This window comes from Mytilus galloprovincialis, chromosome 13 (genome assembly GCF_965363235.1).
Source record: "Mytilus galloprovincialis chromosome 13, xbMytGall1.hap1.1, whole genome shotgun sequence".
Classification (NCBI taxonomy): Eukaryota; Metazoa; Mollusca; class Bivalvia; order Mytilida; family Mytilidae; genus Mytilus; species Mytilus galloprovincialis.
Genome location: NC_134850.1, coordinates 53,177,326 through 53,202,293, shown reverse-complemented (window position 1 = coordinate 53,202,293; position 24,968 = coordinate 53,177,326). Strand labels below are relative to the sequence as shown.

Sequence of the window (24,968 nt, the reverse complement as noted above, 5' to 3'; positions counted from 1 at the left end):
TGGCTTGTAAAATCAAAATTAAATCTACTAGAAAATAGTTATACATTTTGTTTAAGATCAAAGTTAATAAAACATTTAAATTTAAGAACTTTTAACAAAAATTGTACATATAATAAAATTTAGTTTTTTCCCTTTAAGAAATGATTATTCAGTATTTCTAAAAGTTCATTGTTGATTTTCATTAATCCTGAGAAAAAAGAATGATATGATAACTATTCATCTATTAAGTAAGAGAAAATGATTTTTCTTATTACAGCAAAATCCACTGAGTGTGTAGGTAAAGGTAATATCTTTGGTTAGCTTGCTTGCTTTAAGTTAATTGAATCATTATTAGGTTAGGTATGGTACCCTTCTTTAAGCGTAGACCAATCTTACATATAACCTATCTATCTGTCTGTAGGACTAGACTACTCTGAAAGGAGGGTAGTATAGTTAACCTCATAATAACTTCATGGTTCAGCTAACAAGCAAGCTAGCCAAAGATATTACCGTTACCTACAAACTCAATGCATTTTGCTGTAGGTAGTGAATTACATTAGAGGATAAATAGCAATTTAAATATACATGTGTTTTTTTGCATTTTAAACAGATTAAACAGAATAGACCTATAATGTGATCTATACAATAATCCTATAACATGTATAAATTGAAATTCAACAGAATTTTACAGCTATGTTTTTTTCTTTCTCTTTTTTAGTTGGAGTTGTTAGAGATGGGTTTCAAGAGGATATTTTTCCATTACTTCCTATGGATTAACACATACAATCACTACCTAGTGGTTGGTAGTAACAAGAGGTCCAGGAAAATAGATAGGTCTACAGTGAGTGTAGTTGTAATCAAATTGAGCTTAGCATACATACAAATCAATATGTAGCTGGACAACCTCAACTTTTGTACATGTTTCTGTACTTTTTAAACATCACACTGCTTATGCTATGACATCACAGTAAGAGTATGTAGTATCAAATGGCTTGTTTAATCATTATTCAAATACCTTATGTTTTAAATTTGCTCAAATCAATTATATGTATGCAAAAAATATCTCTTGCGGTTATATGTACCTTCCCTTTTGAGTTTTCCTATGGTTCTCAAACAAACAAAAATCATGTTATATACTGTATCAAAAGTATTTTAAGTTGTATGTATTAACATATTTAATTCAGAAAAATTGTTTCTGCTGACATTTATTGAAAGCTTGCATTTTTTTTTCTCTAGACTCTGCCAGCAAAGATACTCAAAGATGAGAAATCAGTGAAGAGTTTAAGTTCAAAGTTTAACATAACTGGTACCTCAAATGTTATTAAATGTGAAGGTCATAGCCAATCTAGCATTTCTCATGCAGATCTTCATGACTTTGATTCCTCAGCTTTCAAAAATTATGCAAAGTTCATGCACAAATTTGAATTCCAAGATAACGCAATTGAAGCTTTGCCTGATAATTTCTTCATGATGTTTAAAAATTTGAATGAGCTGAATCTGTCTCAGAATAAACTTTCGTCATTACCAGAAGGATTTTCATGCCTCACTGGTTTAGAGAGCTTAGATGTAAGCAGCAACAACTTATCCAAACTTCCAAACGATTTTTCTTCTGTCAAAGAAACGTTGGAAAATTTGAACATAAGTTTTAATCCATTGGGTGGTATTCCAGCAGAAGTCTACTCTTTGACCAACCTACAAGTTTTAGAGGCTAATAACCTCGGTAAACTTAACTTGAAAGGAATTGGAAAGTTAACGTCACTTGAGAAATTCTATGCTGCATCCAATATAGTGGAAGAGGTACCACAAGAAATGTGTTCCCTGCCTCTCACTCACCTTGACCTTTCTGGAATACCATGGTTTCCAGATTTCCTGGAGCAGAAAATTCAGCCAAATAAGAGCACATTCATCACAGCTCTTAACAATATAACAGTGTTTAAGATGATGACAGAAGAGGTTAGTGTTGTATCTGTTTTGATCCTCATAAGTTCGTGAGTGGGTTTCACAAAAAAACTTACGATTAAATTTCATCATAAGTATCTGAACTGTTCAAGTCTGTTTTGATGTGAAATAGACTCCTGGTTCATCTAAAATAAGACTGATTGATGATCATTGGTTACTAAACCAAGTTTTCAAATACACGTAATCCTTTTTCAAATCAGTGGAATTAAAACTTAAAACATAGATTGTAGAAGAGAGTTTGATAAGAGTTAGTTCAGAAAATGTACTTAGTTCTATAATAGACATCACACAGCTTCATATTACTGGTACTTAATAGCAATAAGTTTCATTTAAGAATTGAATGCTTCTTTTTGTAACTTCATTGGGGTGTAAAAGCGTTGATTGAAGTACATTTTGTATGAAGCGCGGAAGCACTTCATTTCAAAAATATGCGCACGGTCAATGCTTCTACAACCCTATGAAGGTATAAAAAGAAGTATTCAATACTTATAATTAAATTTTTTATCTATGATCATCAAAACATGAATTTTGTTATTGTGTTATTTAATTCACCTGTGCACTTTATTGTGGGACCACGTGTTATCATGAATGATAAGTTTTATTGAGTAATGCAATTGCTTAAGGAATAACACATGATGTGCAGTTAGCCAATCAGAATAAAGTATTATAATGAAACATACATCTAATGTAATTATTTAAGGAAAAGAAAGCTTTATTTGTGGAGGTGGACAAAGATGCCAATGGAATTCTTGACAAAGATGAGATTACATTGGTTAACAAAATCATCTTTGAAATGTACCCTAGGTTTGGAAGGAAAGGACAGTTCTATCCTGGTAAGTAAAACGACCATCTTTAAGATCTTCACTAGGTTTGGTCTTTCAAATGAATTTCGTTAAATTATTACAAAGTTATTAAGAAAACAGAAAACAACACAATAGAATTATAAGTTCTTACACTGATTGGGATTGCATGTTTACAGGTGAACCAAATGGGTCAATTCTTGGTCCAGTTCTTTTTAATGTCTTTATAAAGGACATATTTCATTTTGTACAAAATGCCATCATTGGTAATTACCTGATGATTACACTGTATCATATAGTGTTAAATTTAATAAACTGGTTTTTGATTTATTTAATGAAGGCTTTAATAATCCTGACAAGTTCCAGGCTAATTTAACATTCAATTTGTAATTTGGCACTACTGAAGCATAAAAATCTTTTAAAATGGATAAAACTAAAAAAAAAAAATCCTAGGTTCATCTGTGAATTTTATGATAGTTCATACAAAAAACTGCTAGAAAAGTCAAAATTATCTTCTTTAAAAGACAGAAAAATAAAAAGTATTGCAACAGAAACTTTAAACTAATTCACCAAAAACATCCAAGGTATCTTGGTGATTTTATTGATAATAAAGTTCAGAAATATAATTTAAGATCACAAGAAACAGCAGAACTCCCTAGAGTCAGAACCACCAGGTAATGGTATGGCTTAAGATCCGTTTTCTATAATGCTGCACAAATCTGGAATGAGCTGCATAACCATTGTAGAATGGAAACATCTTCTGACCAATAAAAACTTGGTACAAATATGGGATCCAAATAACAGCTCATGCCAGTGAAATGCATGCAAATAGTATTTTTATGCCTCTGCTTTTTTTTTTCTTTTTTTTTTTTTGTGACTATTTTATTTGTTTAGCTTTTTTAAATGCTATCATCTGTTTTACTTATCATTTTAACTAATGCTATGTTATTAACTATACTTAATCTTGCATGGTGGCCATCAACTTTTATATGCTCTTTAAATTTGGTATAGTTGTTGTCTCTTTGACATATTCCCAATTTCCATTCTCAATTTCATACTATGCTTTGAACTTTTGTATGTCATTGATGGTATTTTTCTATGCATGGTCTGTTTAAAATTGTGTTGCTTTCATGACTTCTTTATGTGTATATATATGTTTTATTTAGTCAATTTCGAAAAGCTCACTAGAGCTTATGTTAATGTAGTTTATGGAATTAAACTTGGAGTTCTACTTGAATTAAATGGAGTTCTACTTGAATTAAAACTGTCATATTTCAAATATTATGTTCAAACAGTTTTGTTTTACTGTACCACTCTGTGCACTGTTTATAAGTCTATGTGACTAAGATACTACCAATACTTCAAATAGCAACCAATTTACACAAAAAAAAAATTAGATTTGAAACAATAGTATATATGTCAAAATGTATTGCAAAATATGTGAACAATAAGTTTCAGGTTATGTTGTGAATAGGTTCAACAGAGACTAAGTATCAAAGTTTGTGATTTGGTAAATTGATAACAATCATTATTGTTTGAATATTCGGTCCTGTTACATTTTTATACGACCGCAAAAATTTTAATTTTTCGTCTTATATTGCTATCACGTCTGCGTCGTCGTCTGCGTCGTAGTCGTCGTCGTCCGAATACTTTAGTTTTCGCACTCTAACTTTAGTAAAAGTGAATAGAAATCTATGAAATTTTAACACAAGGTTTATGACCACAAAAGGAAGGTTGGGATTGATTTTGGGAGTTTTGATCCCAACATTTTAGGAATTAGGGGCCAAAAAGGGCCCAAATAAGCATTTTCTTGGTTTTCGCACAATAACTTAAGTTTAAGTAAATAGAAATCTATGAAATTTTGACACAAGGTTTAGGACCACAAAAGGAAGGTTGGGATTGATTTTGGGAGTTTTGGTTCTAACAGTTTAGGACTTAGGGGCCAAAAAAGGGCCCAAATAAGCATTATTCTTGGTTTTCGCACAATAACTTTAGTTTAAGTAAATAGAAATCAATGAAATTTAAACACAAGGTTTATGACCACAAAAGGAAGGTTGGTATTGATTTTGGGAGTTGAGGTCTGAACAGTTTAGGAATTAGGGGCCAAAAAGGGGCCCAAGTAAGCATTATTCTTGGTTTTCGCACCATAACTTTAGTTTAAGTAAATAGAAATGTATGAAATTTAAACACAAGGTTTATGACCACTAAAGGAAGGTTGGGTTTGATTTTGGGAGTTTTGGTCCCAACAGTTTAGGAATAAGGGGCCCAAAGGGTCCAAAATTGAACTTAGTTTGATTTCATCAAAAATGGAATAATTGGGGTTCTTTGATATGCCAAATCTTACTGTGTATGTAGATTCTTAATTTTTAGTCCCGTTTTCAAATTGGTCTACATTAAAGTCCAAAGGGTTCAAAATTAAACTAAGTTTGATTTTAACAAAAATTGAATTCTTGAGCTTTTTTGATATGCTGAATCTAAACATGTACTTAGATTTTTTATTATGGGCCCAGTTTTCAAGTTGGTTCAAATCAGGATCCAAAATTATTATATTAAGTATTGTGCAATAGCAAGAAATTTTCAATTGCACAGTATTCAGCAATAGCAAGAAATCTTCAATTGCACAGTATTGTGCAATAGCAAGAAATTTTCAATTGCGCAGTATTGCGCAATAGCAAGAAATCTTCAATTGCACAGTATTGTGCAATAGCAAATATTTTCAATTGCACAGTATTGCGCAATAGCAAGAAATATCTAATTGCACAATATTGTGCAATAGCATGAAATTTTCAATTGATTGGAGTTATCTTTCTTTGTCCAGAATAGTAGTTGAATCAACTTAAATCATTGTTTTATACAATATACAATGTATATTCACTTTTACTACCAACTGATAAATTAAAACAATCTTTACCATTCAGTGATAACAAGCACCTTTTGTTACATTTTAATATTTTATGATGTATTTAAATGAGTAGTTATTGTTGCAAACTCCATTAGAAATTTAAAGTGAGATCAGTTTTGAAAAAAGGGAAAGTGGGATGTGAAAAAAAAAAATGGAGGGGGGGGGGGTTAAATTTTTCTCATTTCAGATTTCATAAATAAAAAGAAAATTTCTTCAAACATTTTTTTGAGAGGATTAATATTCAACAGCATAGTGAATTGCTCAAAGGAAAAAAAAGTATTTTAAGTTCATTAGACCACATTCATTCTGTGTCAGAAACCTATGCTGTGTCAACTATTTAATCACAATCCAAATTTAGAGCTGAATCCAGCTTGAATGTTGTGTCCATACTTGCCCCAACCGTTCAGGGTTCAACCTCTGCGGTCGTATAAAGCTGCGCCCTGCGGAGCATTTGGTTTCTCCTTAGTATTTTTTATGCCCCACCTACGATAGTAGAGCGGCATTATGTTTTCTGGTCTGTGCCTCCGTCCATCCGTTCGTCTGTCCATGCGTCCGTTCGCTTCAGGTAAAAGTTTTTGGTCAAGGTAGTTTTTGAAGAAGTTTAAGTCCAATCAACTTGAAACTTAGTACACATGTTCCCCATGATATGATCTTTCTAATTTTAATGCCAAATTATAGTTTTGACCCCAATTTCATGGTCCACTGAACATAGAAAATTATAGTGCGAAGTTCAGGTTAAAGTTTTTGGTCAAGATAGTTTTTGATGAAGTTAAAGTTACATCAACTTTAAACTTAGTACACATATTCCCTATGATATGATCTTTCTAATTTTAATTCCAAATTAAAGTTTTGACCCCAATTTCACGGTCCATTGAACATAAAAAATGATAGTGCGAGTGGGGCATCCGTGTACTATGGACACATTCTTGTTTATCTTATATTCATTTTCTTGTTTGAATTGCTTGCATTGTGAGTTTATTAACTGTTTATTTGTTTAGATTTTACCTAGCAAAGGGAAAAATATACATTACTGTTAGAATTATAATATTTTCTTCAAAGCAATTATTAAAATTTTTATCGTGTTTTGTTTTATTTTAGAAACTGCAGTACCTCCTGTGATATGGAAACTAAAAAGTCTTCAAAGTTTGAGCTTACGTTACCATGCTTTTACCCTGGTACCTGATCATGTGAAGGAGCTACTACAGTTAGAATCACTTGACATATCACATAATCCAGACATAGAGAAGTTGTCAGGGGAACTAGGTGGACTGCCACTAAGAGGTAAGGAAAGAGTTCAGTCATGTGTTAGTTTGAAATCCTCAGTAATTTTTTGCGGAAAAAAAATCCATATGAATTTCTATTTCGACCATGGATAATTATTAACTAAAAGTAAACTCAACATTTATATGTTTTAGAGTTTAGTAGGACGTCCATTTTCACTGATCTAATCACAATCTTTTTAAGAGGCCAGCTGGGGACCAGGGATTTTCTTACTGTGTTGAAGACCCATTTGTGGCCATCAGCTGTTAACAGCTCTTTGGTCGTGTTGTTGCCTCTTTGACATATTCTCCATTTCCATTCTCAATTTTATCATCATAAATATTAGGCTTACGCCAGATGCTGTGATGATGTTTCATATTCTTAAAACTCATTAATGATGCCTGAATCAAACAAGTTAAAAAAGCCAAATAAAATATTAAGTTGAGGAGCATTGACGACCTCAAAATCCAAAAGTTTTTGCAAGATCCATGCAAAACTTTTATCAGTTCACAATTTGACAGATATGAATTTTATATAGATCATTTTATGATAAAACAGTATTATATGTAAAAATATGCATTGACAAACCTTCTTTAAAAGTCACTCTTTTAATTAAAGTGAAAAACCTGTCTTTGTCTGGTCATTCTCTTCTTATCTTACTTTAGTTACATCATAGCATTGTACAATTAAAGGTCATCTCTCTTATATTAAGGACTGTTTTCTCTCAGGTCTTGAGGGGGACCATTATAAGTATTATATATACCACGCTTTTTACGAGTTAACATATTTAAAGGACAAATCTGCAGGATGAGTTTGTTTAAATATGTTAATGAGTTAGGTGTGATATGTTTTGTAACATCATTCAAAAGTGGCCTGGTGATTTTTTATCCAATAAAAAAACAGTGGGAGTGTTGTTCTAGCCCGCTGCTTAGCGCATGCACGAGAAAACCAATCGAGTTGGGAATACGGCACATCAGATATGACAAAAAGTTATTTTCTGAATTGAGCAACTCGGCCTCCTCTAAGGCACATACCATTTGAATTTTTGGGGGCCTCTGAATTTTTAGAACAAAATATTGCGGCTCTGATTTGTCATAAAAAATTTGTTAAAAAGAAAAGAATTTCCCCAAGAAAATTGTATTGCAACAAAATTTTATTGCATTTATTAAAGAAAAATAATCTGGCTCAGGTATAAACAGCCCCCACCCCCCCCCCCCCCCAAAAAAAAATAAAATTAAATGTTGTGTAATTTAATCTAATTTCATGGACCAGATTCCTTCTCTGTTTTCATGAAACACTGGCCGAGTCGTTAGAGGTGTGTCTGAAAATGTCGTTGAAATTTATGAAGTCGTTGAAGGGATTCCCAGAAAGTAATAATCCTATTTGTAAAGAAAAAAAATCCTTGTCCAAGTGCATTCAATAATCTGTCAATCACAAGGAGACGTAACAAATAGGTGGAGATTTAATCATGGTTTAATATAAAAAATATCAGATTAAACCAGTCCAAGCTCCGCCTATCTACATGAAGATGCAAGAACAAAGTACGTCATAATTCTTTTTTAATGGAATAACATATCAATCTTTATATTAAACTATGGTTTTTCAAAAATCAAACTATTAAGGAGATTATCATGGAGAAACTTCAAAGGAAAAATGCAGTATTATGTTACAATATGGTTTTACCGTAATCCTTTTAATGTAGGATGTACTTATAGATAATCGTTGATCATCTCAATGAGATTGATTTTCTCGCTTGAGCTGGTACAGCGAAAGTGAGAAAAGCAATCGAGTTGAGATGACCAATGATAATCTGTTTATCACTATTTTACCTATGACGACGTTGTCAATTTCATGTCAATTTCGTTAGCAACGCCACGTGCCTGCTTAGTTTCTAGCGATAATTTTCCATCTCAAGCGAGTAGCATGATATGAAAATTATCACAAAAAAAGATCAAAAGAAAAATGCACAAAATAGCGATAAAAATTATTCTTTGTGATCACATGCAGATTTCTGATGTTATAAATTATTAGTAGTTGAAAATTGAAATCAAAGTTATTTTATAATGAACAGCTCACATGTTGTGAAGTTCAGACTTTTTTGATAGGAGGGATTAATGTGTTTATCCATTTTTGTAGAATTACATTTGAATGGATGTCCCTCTCTGAGAACCCCTCCAAAGGAGATTGTCAGTAGAGGATTCAGTGTTGTGTATGGCTATCTAAGGAGGCTCCAACAAGGCTCTGTAGAGTGTAAAAGAACCAAATTAATGGTGGTAGGACTGGGAGGTGCTGGTAAAACTAGGTAAGGTCATGCATTCTAAAGGAATTGGCGACCCAAACAATATATGCATATTGAAGCTAATTTCCTAATGCAAGGAGACCAAGACTTTGGTTAGCTAGTCCAATCAAATTTAAATATAATATCTACAGGTTTAACTATGCCTATATATATTGCTTGAAGATGTCAATCTTTTTTACAAAGCTTGGGTGAACATTTACACAAACAAAGCAAGCACGCCAACCAAAGCTTCCTCTACAAGCTTTAGGAAATGACCTCTAATGGTACCAGTACAGTAATACTTAGTATTAAATGATGTCACTTACAGAAGATTTTCATGAAACATGATAGTCAATTGCACACATAGTCATGTTATTCTCGATCTATTCACCTTTATGTAATTTCCAAAATGTTAAACAATTATAAGATTTTATAGAGATTGCATCTACAAACAGGTCAATTTTTAAACTGTCTGTATTGCCTTGTGATGGTGTGTTAAACTCAAATGCTGGAGTTTAGTTTGTAATCTGACAGAGTCAATACCAAAGTCTTCAAAAATGGTATTTGCTGCTTTTTGGTGGAAGAAGACTTTAAGTCTTCTGAAGGCCTATGGTGCCGGCTGTAAAATCATTGAACCGTTACCACCTCTGTATTCCGCATCCGTTTCTGTGTATTACAATTTCATAACAACTTCCGATTCTTGACATCGATTTTTACACATGATTAAGCATCTGAATCATTTAATTTGTAAATTAGGATTGAAAAGCAATCACTATAGTAAATATATACCCTTTTATTTATGTAAATTATTAGATTTCACCTCATCTACATGAACATGTTTACTTGTAACCGGATGTTTTTAATATAGATATTTGTAGTACGCATGCATGAATTTGGTATCGGGTCGACTTGCCCTGTTTACCTATTCGCCCTTGGTCTGTTCGTTGAGTTCTTTCGCCCATATAGTATGTTCAACCTGTGTTCATTCTCTTTACTCTTATCAAGGACGTTTAATGATACGTCCTTGCACTTATTAAAAAATATTAATATTAAGGGTATCGTTAAAAATCCTCCAAAACATGAATTTGTGAAAATCATCACAAAAATATGATTGTTCCTTATTTTGTTCCCAAGGTAAGACAATCGTGTTCAGCCAATCAAATTCAATGTTTCTCATGATCAAATTAATAAGCCAATCAAAAACATTTTCTCTGAAGATTATTCTAACATGCTAGATTTTTAACTTGTGTTGTTTTCATCTGGTTGTAAAATCGTGAACATGGCAGGTGAATTTTCATCTCCAAGAAGGTTCTTACACAGCTTAAGGATAAAAGCATGGCTGATTGACAAAATTCAATGATGCAATGACACAACTAAATCAACTGGAACTGATGGAGTTGGACCAAGAATTTTAAAACTATCAAGGTCGATTTTAGCAAGCCCCCTTGCTCACATAATAAACCTTAGTTTATGTACAGGAATATTTCCTAACATATTAAAATCTGCTAAAGTTGCTCCCATATTTAAAGGAGGGGATAAAACAGACCCAAACAATTATCGACCCATTTCAATTTTACCCACTGTGTCCAAGTTATTTGAAAAAACTGTCTTTAAACAACTATATTTATTCTTAACCACTCACAAATTATTAATACAACAGCAGTCTGGATTTAGAGAAAAACATTCTTGTCATACAGCACTCATTAAAATAATTGATAAATGGTTAATAAAATTGGACCATGGAAATTTTACTGCCATTCTCTTTTTAGATTTTAAGAAGACTTTTGATAGGGTAAATCACAATATACTTTTATCAAAACTCAAATTATACAAATGTGATGACCACTCAGTAAAATGGTTTTCATTGTACCTCTCTCAGAGAATGCTAAAAGTTAGAAAAGTTAAGAACCACTGAATCAGAATATAAAACTGTAATTTTTGGAGTTCCTCAAGGTTCTATACTTGGACCTTTATTGTTCCTCATTTATATAAATGACTTACCATTAACCTTAGAATATACAGAATCTGATCTATATGCTGATGATACAACTTTACATTTGTCATCTTAATCTATTGTAAATTTAAATATATGTTTGAATAAAGACTTAGACAATGTTATTAAATGGTGTAAAGAAAATGATATGACGATAAATAGCAACAAATCAAAATGTATGCTTGTTGGATCATACTAAAAACTGGTAAACTGTAATTAATGTTTATGTGTTTTATCACAAGATAATATTTCTTTCGATAATGTTGAAGTTGAAAAACTTGTCGGAATTCATATTGATAAAAACCTATCATGGTCAATTCAAATTGATAAAATATGCGAAACTATTTCAACCAGAATATATTTTTTAAAAAGGTTGAAACGTTATTTACCATTAAAGGGTCTTATTCTTTTTTACAATAGCTATATATTATGTTTGTATTCAATTAAATCATTTAAAGCACAATGAACTATTCTTTTTTTCACAAAGACCAACAAACAATGGGACCCCCCCCCCCCCCCCTTCAATTATGAGTTGTGTCCTGTCCCTAAAAAAAGGGTCATTTTACTTTTGAAAAAAACAAAAAGAATTTTTAACTCAAAAGTGGGAAAATCCATTATATTTGGAACAACTTTTCTAAATGAGGGGTCAAATTAATAAAGAAGATATAAGTTCAGAAACATCACAAAAATCTTTTGACATGTTTTGACCATTTAATACTTGATAGATGCATAGTTCTTGGGGAAAATTTTCGTCAAATAATATGAATATAAAGGTGCTCATTTTTACAGTGGGTTGTAATGTTCTTCCAATGAGGGTTTCTCCTAATTTGGAGTGCTGTTTCCCAACCTGTTAAAGGTTCATCTTTGTGAATAATTCAAAATTGGAAATTTCAACAAGCATTTAATATCCTAACACAAGAAAATAAATCCTGGTCTACTAGCTACATGTTCATCTTTTCTACTGATTTAATAACTAGAATCATGCAAACAAACTTAAGAAAAAGGCATGTAAGCTCATCATACAAATATGACACTTTTTCTAGACAGTCCAGATCACGCAAAATACTTTGCTAAAAATTGTAACCTTTAAAATTGTTGTCACGCACTTAAAAACCCCATGGGAACTTTCAAAAGTTGGCAGGTATGTAACAAGTCTTACTTTTTTATGCCCCATTTATGGGCATTATGTTTTCTGGTCTGTCCGTCCGTCCTGCTTCAGGTTAAAGTTTATGGTCGAGGTAGTTTTTGATGAAGTTGAAGTTCAATCAACTTGAAACTTAGTACACATAGTTCCTTATGATATGATCTCTCTAATTTTACTGCCAAATTAAAGATTTTACCTAATTTTCACGATCCACTGAACATAGAAAATGATTGTACGGATGGGAAATCCATGTACTTATGCATATGACACATTCTTGTTTAAATAAAAAAAATATGTCATAACGATAATGGAACAAAGCAGACTGGGTTAGTGGGGCTGCTTTTATGGTAATTCAAGTTACCTTTTATTCATCTTCTTCCACCTCAGAGCAATCAGCTCTTTGATTTTACTAGCATGTGGCTTTTTGAAGTAGGAGTGAAGAGTGGTGGGCTCAAACCACATCTTATCTATTTGAGTCAGAATATTGTCTCTTGGTAGGGTGACATATCTTACTGTTTACTGTTTAACTTTTGAACCAGCAAGTTAAGATTTGAATGAGCATGTCTCTCTAGATAAAAGCAGGGTTGTTCATATTCAACAGGCATATCAAAAGTAAAATCACAAGAATAGAGAACTCTGAGGAAATTCAAAACCGAAATTCCTTTATCAAATGGCAAAATCAAAGGTCAAACACATTAAACAAATGGATAACAACTGTCATACTTCTGACTTGGTACAGACATTTTCTTATGTAGAAAATGATGGATTGAACCTGGTTTTAAAGCTGGCTATAAACCTCTTAAGTTGTATGACAGTTACATAAAATTCCATTATATTGACAAGGATGTGTAAACAAAACAAACAGACATAATACTAGGTAAAAATGTCAAAATAGGGTACAACAGTCAACATTGTGTAAGAAATTAACTGTTCTCGTCCTGAGTATGCATTTAATTTGACACTGGACGTTAGTTTAAACTGACATATATACATCCATTTATGTTTTTGCATGCTCATTATGACATTTTTATTTGTAGTTTAATACGAGCCCTAACCAACCCAGGATATTCATCATACCATGACTATGGAGAAAAGATTACTGATGGTATAGACATAACAAATTGGAACGTTCCTGTCCCTAATTCAAAATCTAACATCACCTATAGTGTATGGGACTTTGCTGGACAGACTGTATATTATAATACACATCAGGTAAGGGACATAATGTAACATCACCTATAGTGTATGGGACTTTGCTGGACAGACTGTATATTATAATACACATCAGGTAAGGGACATAATGTAACATCACCTATAGTGTATGGGACTTTGCTGGACAGACTGTATATTATAATACACATCAGGTAAGGGACATAATCTAACATCACCTATAGTGTATGGGACTTTGCTGGACAGACTGTATATTATAATACACATCAGGTAAGGGACATAATGTAACATCACCTATAGTGTCTGGGACTTTGCTGGACAGACTGTGTACTATAATACACATCAGGTAAGGGACATTATACAATGAAACATTCTAAAGTTGTGGTGGACTGTTAAAGGGATATAATCTAACATCACCTATAGTGTCTGGGACTTTGCTGGACAGACTGTATATTATAATACACACCAGGTGAGGAACATATGTGCAATTATTACATTGTATGTTTCTTTATAATATGTTATTTTGATTGGCTAACAGCAATATTGCGTCATTAAGAAATTAACCTACATTTCAAAATAAAATGTCACCTTCATGATGGCAGGAGCTTCAACAATAAAATGAACAGGATAATAAAAACAAACTTTAAAGAAATCCTGTTTTCAGGATTCTAGCAAAAAATAAAAATATAAGTTTTGAATTCTTCTTTTAGTAATTATATAGGGTTGTAAAAGCGTTCACCATGCGCACATTAAAGAATTACACGCTTCTGTGTTTCATAAAAAATGTACTTTTATTAACTCTTTTACATCCCAATAAATTTTAAAAAAGAAGTATTCTCAAATAAAACATTTCAAGGCTGAGGTGACTGTATTTGTTATGACCTTATACATCACTGATGTTTTCAGATTTGTCTATGCATACAAAAGCTAAAATCAATTCTTTTATCAATTCTTTTATAAGAAAAAATAGTTTCTTTTTTGAAAATATCTGTTTCCTGGCTCAAGTATTAGACATTTAATTCAGTAAACATCAAATTTCTCAAGGAATATTTCCAAATGTATTTCTAATACAGGACTTATTTATGATTTAAATGACAAAGATACAGTCAAACCTGTTTTGTCAGTTTAATGCCTTTTCAATTTTGGATATAGTAATACCTATGCATCTTTTAACAGAATTCAAAGGTAACTCTCTTATTAAGTAAATTTTCTCTGCCCTAGTACATTGTAGTATAAATGGAATCCTATGAAAGGTTAGAATTATATAAGAAAAAAATTTATTTTTGGTTGAGGATTATATATATATTATTTTTTTTTAATATAAACTTAGGCAGGTGCACTCCAAAGCTTTACTTAACACTTTTATTCTATCAGTGAGTACCTCATCCATTTAACTCATCAATTACATTGAGAAAATGAGTTTTTTAACATAAATTGTATAATTAAAGCAATCTTTTTTTTCAGTTCTTTCTGTCCAATAGAGCCTGTTACCTTTTGTTATGGAATATACGTCTTGGATTTGAACATGCTGGACTAGATTTCTGGTTGAATTCTATAGCTTGCCATGCTCCTAAAGCTCCAATCCTTGTAGTAGGAACACATTGTGATAAGGTCAGTACCAAATAAAAAAGACTTTTAATGATATATCTTATTTTGTGTTCAGAATGGTTCAAAGCAGCCAATTATTAGATAAGATCATAGAATTGTATATTGGAGACGTACGCAGACGTGACATATTTTGCATACTTCACCATTTTGGACTACCACCGTATAATGGGGAAAAAAATTATCATTCAACTGATTTATTTTCTCAAATAAGACAAATGAAAATTCTTAAATAGATGAATATGTATATATATACTCAATCCATGAGATTATTATAGAAACCTCAATTGTTTACTTAAAATTTTAATGGACGTCTCAATTCTCATATTACATTTAATATGTTACTGTTTGAAGAATTTGGAATATATCTCAAAGATAAAATATTATTTTTTTCATTTATTATATTTATATTTTAGGTTGAGAAATCCAGGATTCCACAGAAAGAGTTAATGGCTACCTATCCACAGATTGCTGGCTTTTATTTTGTCAGTTCTTACTCGGGAGAGGTATTCAGATTGATTCTTATCATTTACATATTACTTTGAATTGATGCCTAGCATAAAAGTGTGTACTTATTCAATTTCAGTTGACTGAAAGTGAGGGTGATTAGAAAATATTTAAATCTTCTTTTTATTACCTCGCATAAGTATGGATGATAATGTTTTGAGTGACAAGCTAATAATTAATGCATGTATTTAATTTATAACCCTAGAATATACTTTGTATAACAAGTAATGAGGGGGATAGGACCTGTGTATCGGGACTCTTGGATCGGGTGTTTTTAAGCTCGGGATTTTGGGATTGACCCTTTCGGGATCTGGGAATTCTTGTTTCGAATTTCAGGATTTCGGGATTTGAATTATTTAAATTCGGAACATCAGGATTTCAAGTTTTAAAGCCTGGGATTTTGGGATCAGGACCCCTCCTACCCCCCTCAGTAATTAGGTTGATGATATCTGATTGGAATCAAAATCAATGTTATAAACAGTGTTTTCATAACTTAAGTATAAGAATTAAAGTCAACTGAGATTGAAATATGTTGTATGCAATTACTTCATACAGAGGAATAACTTTTTTCATATTTTTTTCAGGGTATTTCCAACTTACATAAATCTCTTGTGGATGTTACACTACAACAGAAGTATATGGGAGAGAGTATTCCTGAAGCTTGGCTGTCTCTTGAAAAATTAGTCATGAAGTAGGTAAAGGGGATAACAAAGTAAACTCTATGGCATCTTAAATTAGTTAATTACAAATTTGATATGATTTTAATATTTTTTCTTTGCATTTCGGATAATTCAGGTTGATTTTTGCTTGTTTTTTTTCAGTAGATAATATGTCATATCTTAAGGTTTTTAATTATTTGGAGAATAGTGTGTTAATTGCAGATCTTTAATTGTTTCTGTTCAATTTGTTCAAACTTTTATAAACTCAGAGCTTTACTTTTTGTACAATCACCTGTCCTTTGTTGAAGACTGTATGTTGGTATATTGCCTTATTGAAGATTACCCCACTCTTCCTAGATAATAAATAGATCTCAAAGTATGTAAGAAGATGACCTATAAAAGTGCCACATATTGGCAATAGCTGTACAAATCCTTTACGACATTGAGTTCATTTGTTCATTTAGATTGGGAAATCTGACAACTCACAAAGCGTAAATGATAAAATTTATTCAGGTTAGAGAAAAAAAATCAAAATAAAAATCTAAGATAGTAATGACTGCCGCTGGATATTAACCAGTAATGACTGCCGCTGGATATTAACCAGTAATGACTGCCGCTGGATATTAACCAGTAATGACTGCCGCTGGATTTTAACCAGTAATGACTACCGCTGGATTTTAACCAGTAATGACTGCCGCTGGATATCAACCAGTAATGACTGCCGCTGGATATTAACCAGTAATGACTACTGCTGGATATTAACCAGTAATGACTGCCGCTGGATATTAACCAGTAATGACTGCCGCTGGATATTAACCAGTAATGACTACTGCTGGATATTAACCAGTAATGACTGCCGCTGGATATTAACCAGTAATGACTACTGCTGGATATTAACCAGTAATGACTGCCGCTGGATATTAACCAGTAATGACTGCCGCTGGATATTAACCAGTAATGACTACTGCTGGATATTAACCAGTAATGACTGCCGCTGGATATTAACCAGTAATGACTACTGCTGGATATTAACCAGTAATGACTACTGCTGGATATTAACCAGTAATAACTGCCGCTGGATATTAACCAGTTAACAACCAATCAATCCAAGTACTATAGGACACACAATAAATAACACAAATCCAGATACATTGAGATAAGAGTTTCCAATTATTTCAGCAACTATCAAAATGAAGAGCAGCAATAAGATGAGTGCATGTTCCATTGAAATTGTGGCTGCTTCCCGGGTTTTTTATAACTTAGAATCACATTTTCAATTACATTAGATATAGTCCTTTCCAATCAATGATAATCTAAGGGAGTCTTATGTTTGATTTATCACCTATTCAAAAAGAAATGTACTCTTCAAAAAAATATAAACCCCATGGAAAAAGAATTATAGAATTAAATGATTTTCTTATTTCCAGACAAAGAGAAAATAAGTTAGACCTTATTCCATTGAGTGATGTGAAGACTATGAGCAGTAAAGTTGGTATTCTGGACGAGGCAGAGGTATATAAATTATTATCATATTTCTTGCATTATTGTACAGTATATAGAGAATATGATGCAATAAAATATCAATCTGAGGATTTGTTATTTAAGCTAGAGGGTTGATATTAGTTCATATTTATAATGCATATTTTACCACGCATTGTCTGCTGCAAGTCCAATGGTGTTTAAAATAAGATAAGGTAAGATTAAGAAATTGGATAAATTATGGGTGATGCAAAGTATTTTATATTGACAGTTGTATCACAAGTTGTTAAAATAGGAGTAACATTTTTTACCCAAATTCCAAAATTGAAATGAAAGTTGTATTGAACAGATAGTAATAATTTATACCTTTATATTTCAGCTGATACAAGCAGTCCAGTTCTTGCATGACTTGGGATCTTTGCAGTTCTTCAACACAGAATTCCTTAGGTCACTGGTAGTTATTGTTCCTCAGTGGATTGTAGATGTGATGGCATGTGTAGTCACAGTACATGTTGGACCCATTCAGGTAATTTAAGAGGCCCAATTTAACCTATTTAGTTAAACCTCAATTCTTCGAAGTGGGTAATTATAAGGTGTTAGTTCTAACTTCTGTATATGTTTTTGCTCTTGAATTTGAAGGCAAAATTTTGTTAATCACTTAAATAATCTTACTGGCATAATATACTTTTGAACCTCATATTTCATTTCCAGGTAAATAGCTAAAGTTTGAAACTGACTTATTGATAAAATGTGAGATTATCTGCCATAGTAAATAAAAATAGGTTAAAAATCAGAAAGTCAGATGCCCTATGTATAAAAGGGGAAAACTAAATTAATTCCAAATTGATATCCTGTAGTACACACATACTGCAAATTCAGAAAGTATTGCAATTTTTGAAGAGTGGATAAAAATGTGAGATTCATAAAGGGGATATTAGGAAAAGCTGCATACAGATATATGTTACATATATCAGATTGCGAGTTCTTTTTGCAATAATCACCCAGTTGCATATTATTCCCAGTAATAAAACCTCCCAATAAATTCTGAATTTACAGTTTATGAATATAGGTATGCCAAAAAATAAAAATGATAAACATTTCTTGAAAAAACTGTTCTTACAGGAAGGCAAACTGTTACATAAAGACATGAAAGTTGTTTGGCAGAGCTACCCAAAGGAACTGCATCCCTGGCTGCTCAGGTTAACAGAGGAATTTGATCTGACTTTCCCATTATCTGATGAAGAGGCCAACCTGGTGCCATGTCTTCTCCCTGATACTGTTGTAGAGGTAAATATCTATTTTCTTTTAGTATGATCTTTCAGATACTTACCTCCTGTTTGATAATACTTTGCTCAACTGGTTTGAGTTGTTTATTTTGATTAAGTGTGTATGAAAAAGGAGATGTACTGTGATTCCCAATGAGACAACTCTGGACAAGAGCCCAAATGACACAGAAATTGATAGCTAAAGACCACCATTCGACCTTCAGCAATGAGCAAAGCCCATTTTGCATAGTCAGTTGTAATGCGCATTCAAATATGTCAGAGATCTACTTGTTGTTTTCTGGTACCTTGAAATAAAATTTCACCAACATATGCATTCTTGCTGCAAATGATACTGTATTGAAATCAATTAAATCATTATCATAAAATTCAAGTTTTATCATGGTGTTAGTTGATATGGCTGCTCATTATTTTTTTTTGATTTTAGGTTCCCTGGCCTGCCATAGAAGAAGATTCAGATATAAGAGAAACAAAGGCCATATACAACTTCAAATATCTACCAGCTGGACTTTTCAATAGAGCACAGGTAAAAAACATTGTCTGTGAAATGAAATGCAATGCAACCCAATAAAAAGCCTCAGAATACATAATTGTAAACAAAGCAAACAAAAAACGGCCAGCAAGTCTGAAAATGAAGATCATGTACAAGAGCTTTATTGTGTGACATGTTAACATGTTAAGATTTATATTAAGATTCAATAAATAGATATAGGAGGATATGGTATGAGTGCCAATGAGACAACTCTCCATCCAAGTCAAAATTTGAAAAAGAAAAAACCATTATAGGTCAAAGTACGCTATCCAACACTGAGCCTTGGCTCACACCAAACAGCAAGCTATAAATGCATTGATTTTAAGTTTTTTGAAACATTTCATTTTAAGCTCACATGGCCCATGTGTGCTTCTCAAGTCATCTGATTACTTTGTATTGATTTTATAAAAAATGTAAAGTAAGGGATACAGGCTCCCTGGAGCCTCTAGTTTTATGTCCTTACCAAAATGTTCTTGAGTCAATTGTCTTAATTTAACTATGTATGTCTTTCAGTATCTTTGGAGCCTCTAGTTTTATGTCCTGACCAAAATGTTCTTGAGTCAATTGTCTTAATTTAAATATGTATGTCTTTCAGTATCTTTGGAGCCTCTAGTTTTATGTACTTACCAAAATGTGCTTGAGTCAATTGTCTTAATTTAAATATGTATGTCTTCTCAGTATCTTTGGAGCCTCAAGTTTTATATTCTTACCAAAATGTTCTTGAGTAAATTGTATTAATTTGAACACTTTTGTCTTGTCTGTATTGGTAATCTCTCTTTCAATTACTGATTTGACACCCTTATCACCCCTAATGAATTAAGACTATTTACCAGTTTAGTTTATTTATCAGAAGCAACAAGACGGGTACCTCATGTGGAGCAGGATCTGCTTACCCATCCAAAGCACCTGAGATCACCCTCCAGTTTTTGGTGGGGTTTCTATTGCTTAGTTTTTAGTTTTCTATGTTGTGTCTTTTGTGCCATGGCATTTTCAATTTACTTTTAATCTATTAGTTTTGAATGTCCCTTTTGTATCTATCTCCCCTCTTTTACACAGAATTACACGAAATATAAACACTTAATAATTTTAGGTAAGACTTCATCAGTTTGCGGAGAGTGGACAGTTATGGAAGAAGGGGATGTTCCTGAAAAAGAATGATCATATAGCTGTTATCAGACAGAAGGGGTAATACTTCTCTTTAATATGTTAAATAAAGGAATTTATAGACAACAATCAAAGACCTAAGATGAAAACACATTACTTATTTTTATGCAATTTATATTTATAAACTTCTTGTTATAAGACATATGTATTAATTTCATAATTATAAATTTTTTAGAGGATATGTAATATTTATCTATAAATTTCAGCATATATTTGTGATTTATTTAATTAGTTCTTTTTTTTCTTTTGGAATGAAAATTATACAACCAAAGTACAAAAATGTATATTATAATGTTTTCATAGGCAGTACTTGAAATAGAGACTTAAAATTATTAGAGCAGGTAGTATGAAATTTTTCATTTAATTTCAGACAGACCATTCTAGAAGTTAAAGCCCAGGGTTATAGACCAGAGAACATTCTGTTTCTAGTGGATGAAGTCATATCCACACTGATAGCAGAGTCTTACTCAGGAGTTTACTATGATCTGATGATTCCCTGTATAGAATGTCAAAATCTGGTAACATATTTAATTGATATACACTACTTACTTACTTTTCTTCCATTAAAATTAGATTAGTGATATTGACATTTCACCCAATTGTTGAAAGAAATATAGATTCTACTACTGCATCAGTGTGATACGATAAGTTATTCCTTCTTTTCAAATAATCTGCAAAAAGATGTGTTCTTTCCTTGTGACTTCATCAGGCATGGTCGCCTTTTTTCACCTTTGAGCATTATAAATCCAGAAAAGGGCTTCAGACACACAAAATTTATGCTCTATGCTCATTTTAACATGAGTGGCATTATGTTTGTCAAATATGGTCAAATATAATGCCTACTCACGTTAAAATGAGCATAGAGCATGACATGAAGGAATTATATCGATTCTAATAAGACAAATATTAAGTATTTTGTAGGTCAAGGTGTACAAAAATACCTTAAAAATGTTAGGTTGTTCTCATTTTCTCCCGGTGGAGTCTACTTTACATTTTTATGCCCCACCTACGATAGTAGAGGGGCATTATGTTTTCTGGTCTGTGCCTCCGTTTGTCCGTCCGGTTAAAGTTTTTGGTTGAGGTAGTTTTTGATGAAGGTGAAGTCCAATCAACTTGAAACTTAATACACATGTTCCCCATGATATAATCTTTCTAATTTTAATGCCAAATTATAGTTTTGACCCCAATTTCATGGTCCACTGAACATAGAAAATGATAGTGCAAAGTTCAGGTTAAAGTTTTTGGTCAAGGTAGTTTTTGATGAAGTTAAAGTTACATCAACTTGAAACTTAGTACACATGTTCCCTATGATATGATCTTTCTAATTTTAATTCCAAATTAAAGTTTTGACCCCAATTTCACGGTCCACTGAACATAGAAAATGATAGTAGGAGTGGGGCATCCGTGTACTATGGACACATTCTTGTTAAAAACTAATATTAGGGTAAATATATGTTGTTTTATAAAGAAAATATAAAATAAGTTAATGTAAAATGCTAAAATGTATGTAATTTATAACAGTAACAATGAAAATAACAAAAATATAAACAACAGATTTGTGGACATGTGTCAAACATATTTAGTGCTAATTAGAAAAAGCTTTGTATTCAAAGTGTAATTATGAAGGACATCATATTAGAATTTCATATTTTATACAGGTTTATGTTTTATAGCAAAACATTTTAATATTGTTTGAATAATACACATTTCAGGGTATGGTTGATCCAAGTATGTTTCCATCGTCAAAAGTACACAGGGCGGTAGAACTAAATGCTCCATTCTTACAATGTGATAAAATGTTCCACGTTCTCTCTATACCAGAACTCAAATGTAAGTACACAGAGCAGTGAAACTTAATACTTCATTCTTACAATGTGATAAAATGTTCCATACTCTTTCTATTCCAGAATTTAAATGTAAGTACACAGAGCAGTGGAACTTAATGCATCATTCTTACAATGTGATAAAATGTTCCATACTCTTTCTATACCAGAATTTAAATGTAAATTAAATTTATAGGTTATTTTATCACACTTTATGTATTTTTTTTTTGCTTTTCATCCAGCATAGACTTCCATATTAGCTACAATGCTAAAGGGTTAATATTGATCGAGGGTTTATAATTATAACATTGTGATATGTCGGGCGTATGACATTTGCGCCGATTTTGAAAATTTCCATTCTTTCATTTGCGCCAATTTCATTTTTTCATTTGCACCGATTTTATATTTTTTCTTAATTGGATTTACAGGTAAGTTACAGGTAAGTTCATACTTTAACATTGTCTGAGCACAGAGTATAAAGACAAATCAAGTGACATTGCAATTGGTAAATGGCTATCCCAATGTTTCGGGTTACCATTCATTTCCCTAAATGAAATCGATGACTGCTTCACGTTTGACAGTGTCTGACGCTCCTTCTGATGACAAATGTCATATATTCTTAGACAACGTACAATAAAACATTCCATAACTGTCAACCAATTCGTGATGGCGTCCATAAAATTAACGAAGGGATGATTTCAACTTCACCATTTGGAACTCTTGGTTTAATAGCTTCCTTGTGAGAAAATGCGAACTCTAGAAATGCCCCCACTAGTACGTATGCCAGACAAAGAAAAGATAGCCTTCGTTATCGACAATTACTCCAAATATAGAAGAGACGAAATCATAAGAAAGGAATATATTAGATGTGTTGCCTATACATACTTGGCAAGAACAGATTTATGATTTGAATGTATTCCGTTTTTATGGATTTGAATGCTGAGGCTGTACATATATTTTTAATTTGTCATTTTAGTTTAAACAAAGTGCTTTTATCTTAGGTTTTTACTTCTTGATTTTAAGCAGGAGACAACAGTTATACACATGTTATGATTGACAATTCATAACATATGTACAACTGGCTAACGGAAGAGGTCTTTAATGATAAATGAAAATGACATTACTGGGATGGAGAGTTGTCTCATTGGCACTCATACCACATCTTCTTATATCATTTCACCTGTAATTTACCTGTAAAAAAATCAGCGCAAATGAAAAAAAATCGGCGCAAATGAAATGCAGATCGGCGCAAATGCAAAACGCCGGATATGTCATATGAAAAATGCCATATTACATGTATATTACAGTTGTACATACGATATAGTAATTTTTATGTTTGAACTTAGGAATCAGCAACTTCTATATAAAAATGTAATCCAGTCTTTCTGTGAATTCTAATATATTGAACAGTTGAATAACATAATGTATATGTTTTATTTTCTGTGTGTAATAATTTTAACCCATGTTTCTATCAGCTCTAATGCCACCAAACAAGACGACAGAATTTGATGAACATTTACGTCGCAGTGTGTTTGAACTCAAAGATTTAGGAGAGGATGTTAACATCAGTGTTATATTTTGTTATTCCAAGAAAAATGTTCCTGATCTCGCCCAGGAAAATAAACTAGTACATCCTGGTAACATAGTGGAGGACCTCAGGAAAGATGGTTTCAATGTGTAAGTCATTCCATTATTATAATGAGAAATGAACATAGTCCCCTTTAATTTGGGATACTTGCACGTTTTACTCCCAATAGAAAAACATAAATGCCCGAGATAAGTATTTTAGTTCCAAAGCAAGTTGAAACATTCAGCTCATATTTCCATTAAAAGACAGCTCCTGTTTTGAACCGAAATTATAGCGCTCATGGTCGTTCATTTAAACCTGTGTAGGAATTGTAGACTAGACTACTACTTGTCCTGTTAAAATAATGATTACAAAGGACAGCCAACTTCAATGCCAAATTCTTGCAGATTAAATGCACATGTATAAAACTGAGTGCAACATGCTTATCTTGTAAATAGAAAAAATATTTAATTGAAAAACTAATGAATGGAGAGTAAATCATACAAATAACAACTCTATATATAAATGTCAAATGAAATGCAGATTAAACAGTTCTGAATTGTAAAAGAATTGTCAGATTAGGGCTACAGTTGTTACATATGTTCTAAATTGGAGTTGATGAATTCGTGGCCTGACAACTTAAAAAGGCAATTGCATGACAAAAAAGTTATATAATTTATATATAATATATATTTATATATATAAATATAATTTGTACTGGTATTTAGTGTGTATGACCATAATATGACAAGGCACAAAAATTATGTAAAAATAAATTCAATATAACATAATGATAGTAACATTAAACTATTTTTGAAGTTTATACCAAACTTTTATTGTTAAATCATTGTTATTCATTCTTAT

General features: G+C 32.0%; 1 protein-coding gene across 4 annotated transcripts in view; it reads left to right on the top strand.

Moving 5' to 3' along the window:
* LOC143056672 (uncharacterized) overlaps window positions 1-24,968 on the top strand; it is a 96,825-nt gene that overhangs the window by 53,603 nt on the left and 18,254 nt on the right. For 3 of the 4 annotated variants that reach the window (XM_076229829.1, XM_076229827.1, XM_076229828.1), the window contains 18 exons: window positions 698-820; window positions 1,216-1,932; window positions 2,639-2,771; window positions 3,371-3,412; window positions 6,739-6,921; window positions 9,037-9,202; window positions 13,353-13,527; window positions 14,950-15,096; window positions 15,507-15,596; window positions 16,182-16,288; window positions 17,684-17,768; window positions 18,115-18,261; window positions 18,858-19,022; window positions 19,446-19,544; window positions 20,641-20,735; window positions 21,085-21,232; window positions 22,427-22,544; window positions 24,013-24,214. In XM_076229829.1, coding sequence (XP_076085944.1) covers window positions 698-820; window positions 1,216-1,932; window positions 2,639-2,771; window positions 3,371-3,412; window positions 6,739-6,921; window positions 9,037-9,202; window positions 13,353-13,527; window positions 14,950-15,096; window positions 15,507-15,596; window positions 16,182-16,288; window positions 17,684-17,768; window positions 18,115-18,261; window positions 18,858-19,022; window positions 19,446-19,544; window positions 20,641-20,735; window positions 21,085-21,232; window positions 22,427-22,544; window positions 24,013-24,214 — 2,942 coding nt within the window. The remainder of the gene's footprint in view (window positions 1-697; window positions 821-1,215; window positions 1,933-2,638; window positions 2,772-3,370; window positions 3,413-6,738; window positions 6,922-9,036; window positions 9,203-13,352; window positions 13,528-14,949; window positions 15,097-15,506; window positions 15,597-16,181; window positions 16,289-17,683; window positions 17,769-18,114; window positions 18,262-18,857; window positions 19,023-19,445; window positions 19,545-20,640; window positions 20,736-21,084; window positions 21,233-22,426; window positions 22,545-24,012; window positions 24,215-24,968) is intronic. The other variant, XM_076229830.1, reaches the window with a different exon arrangement.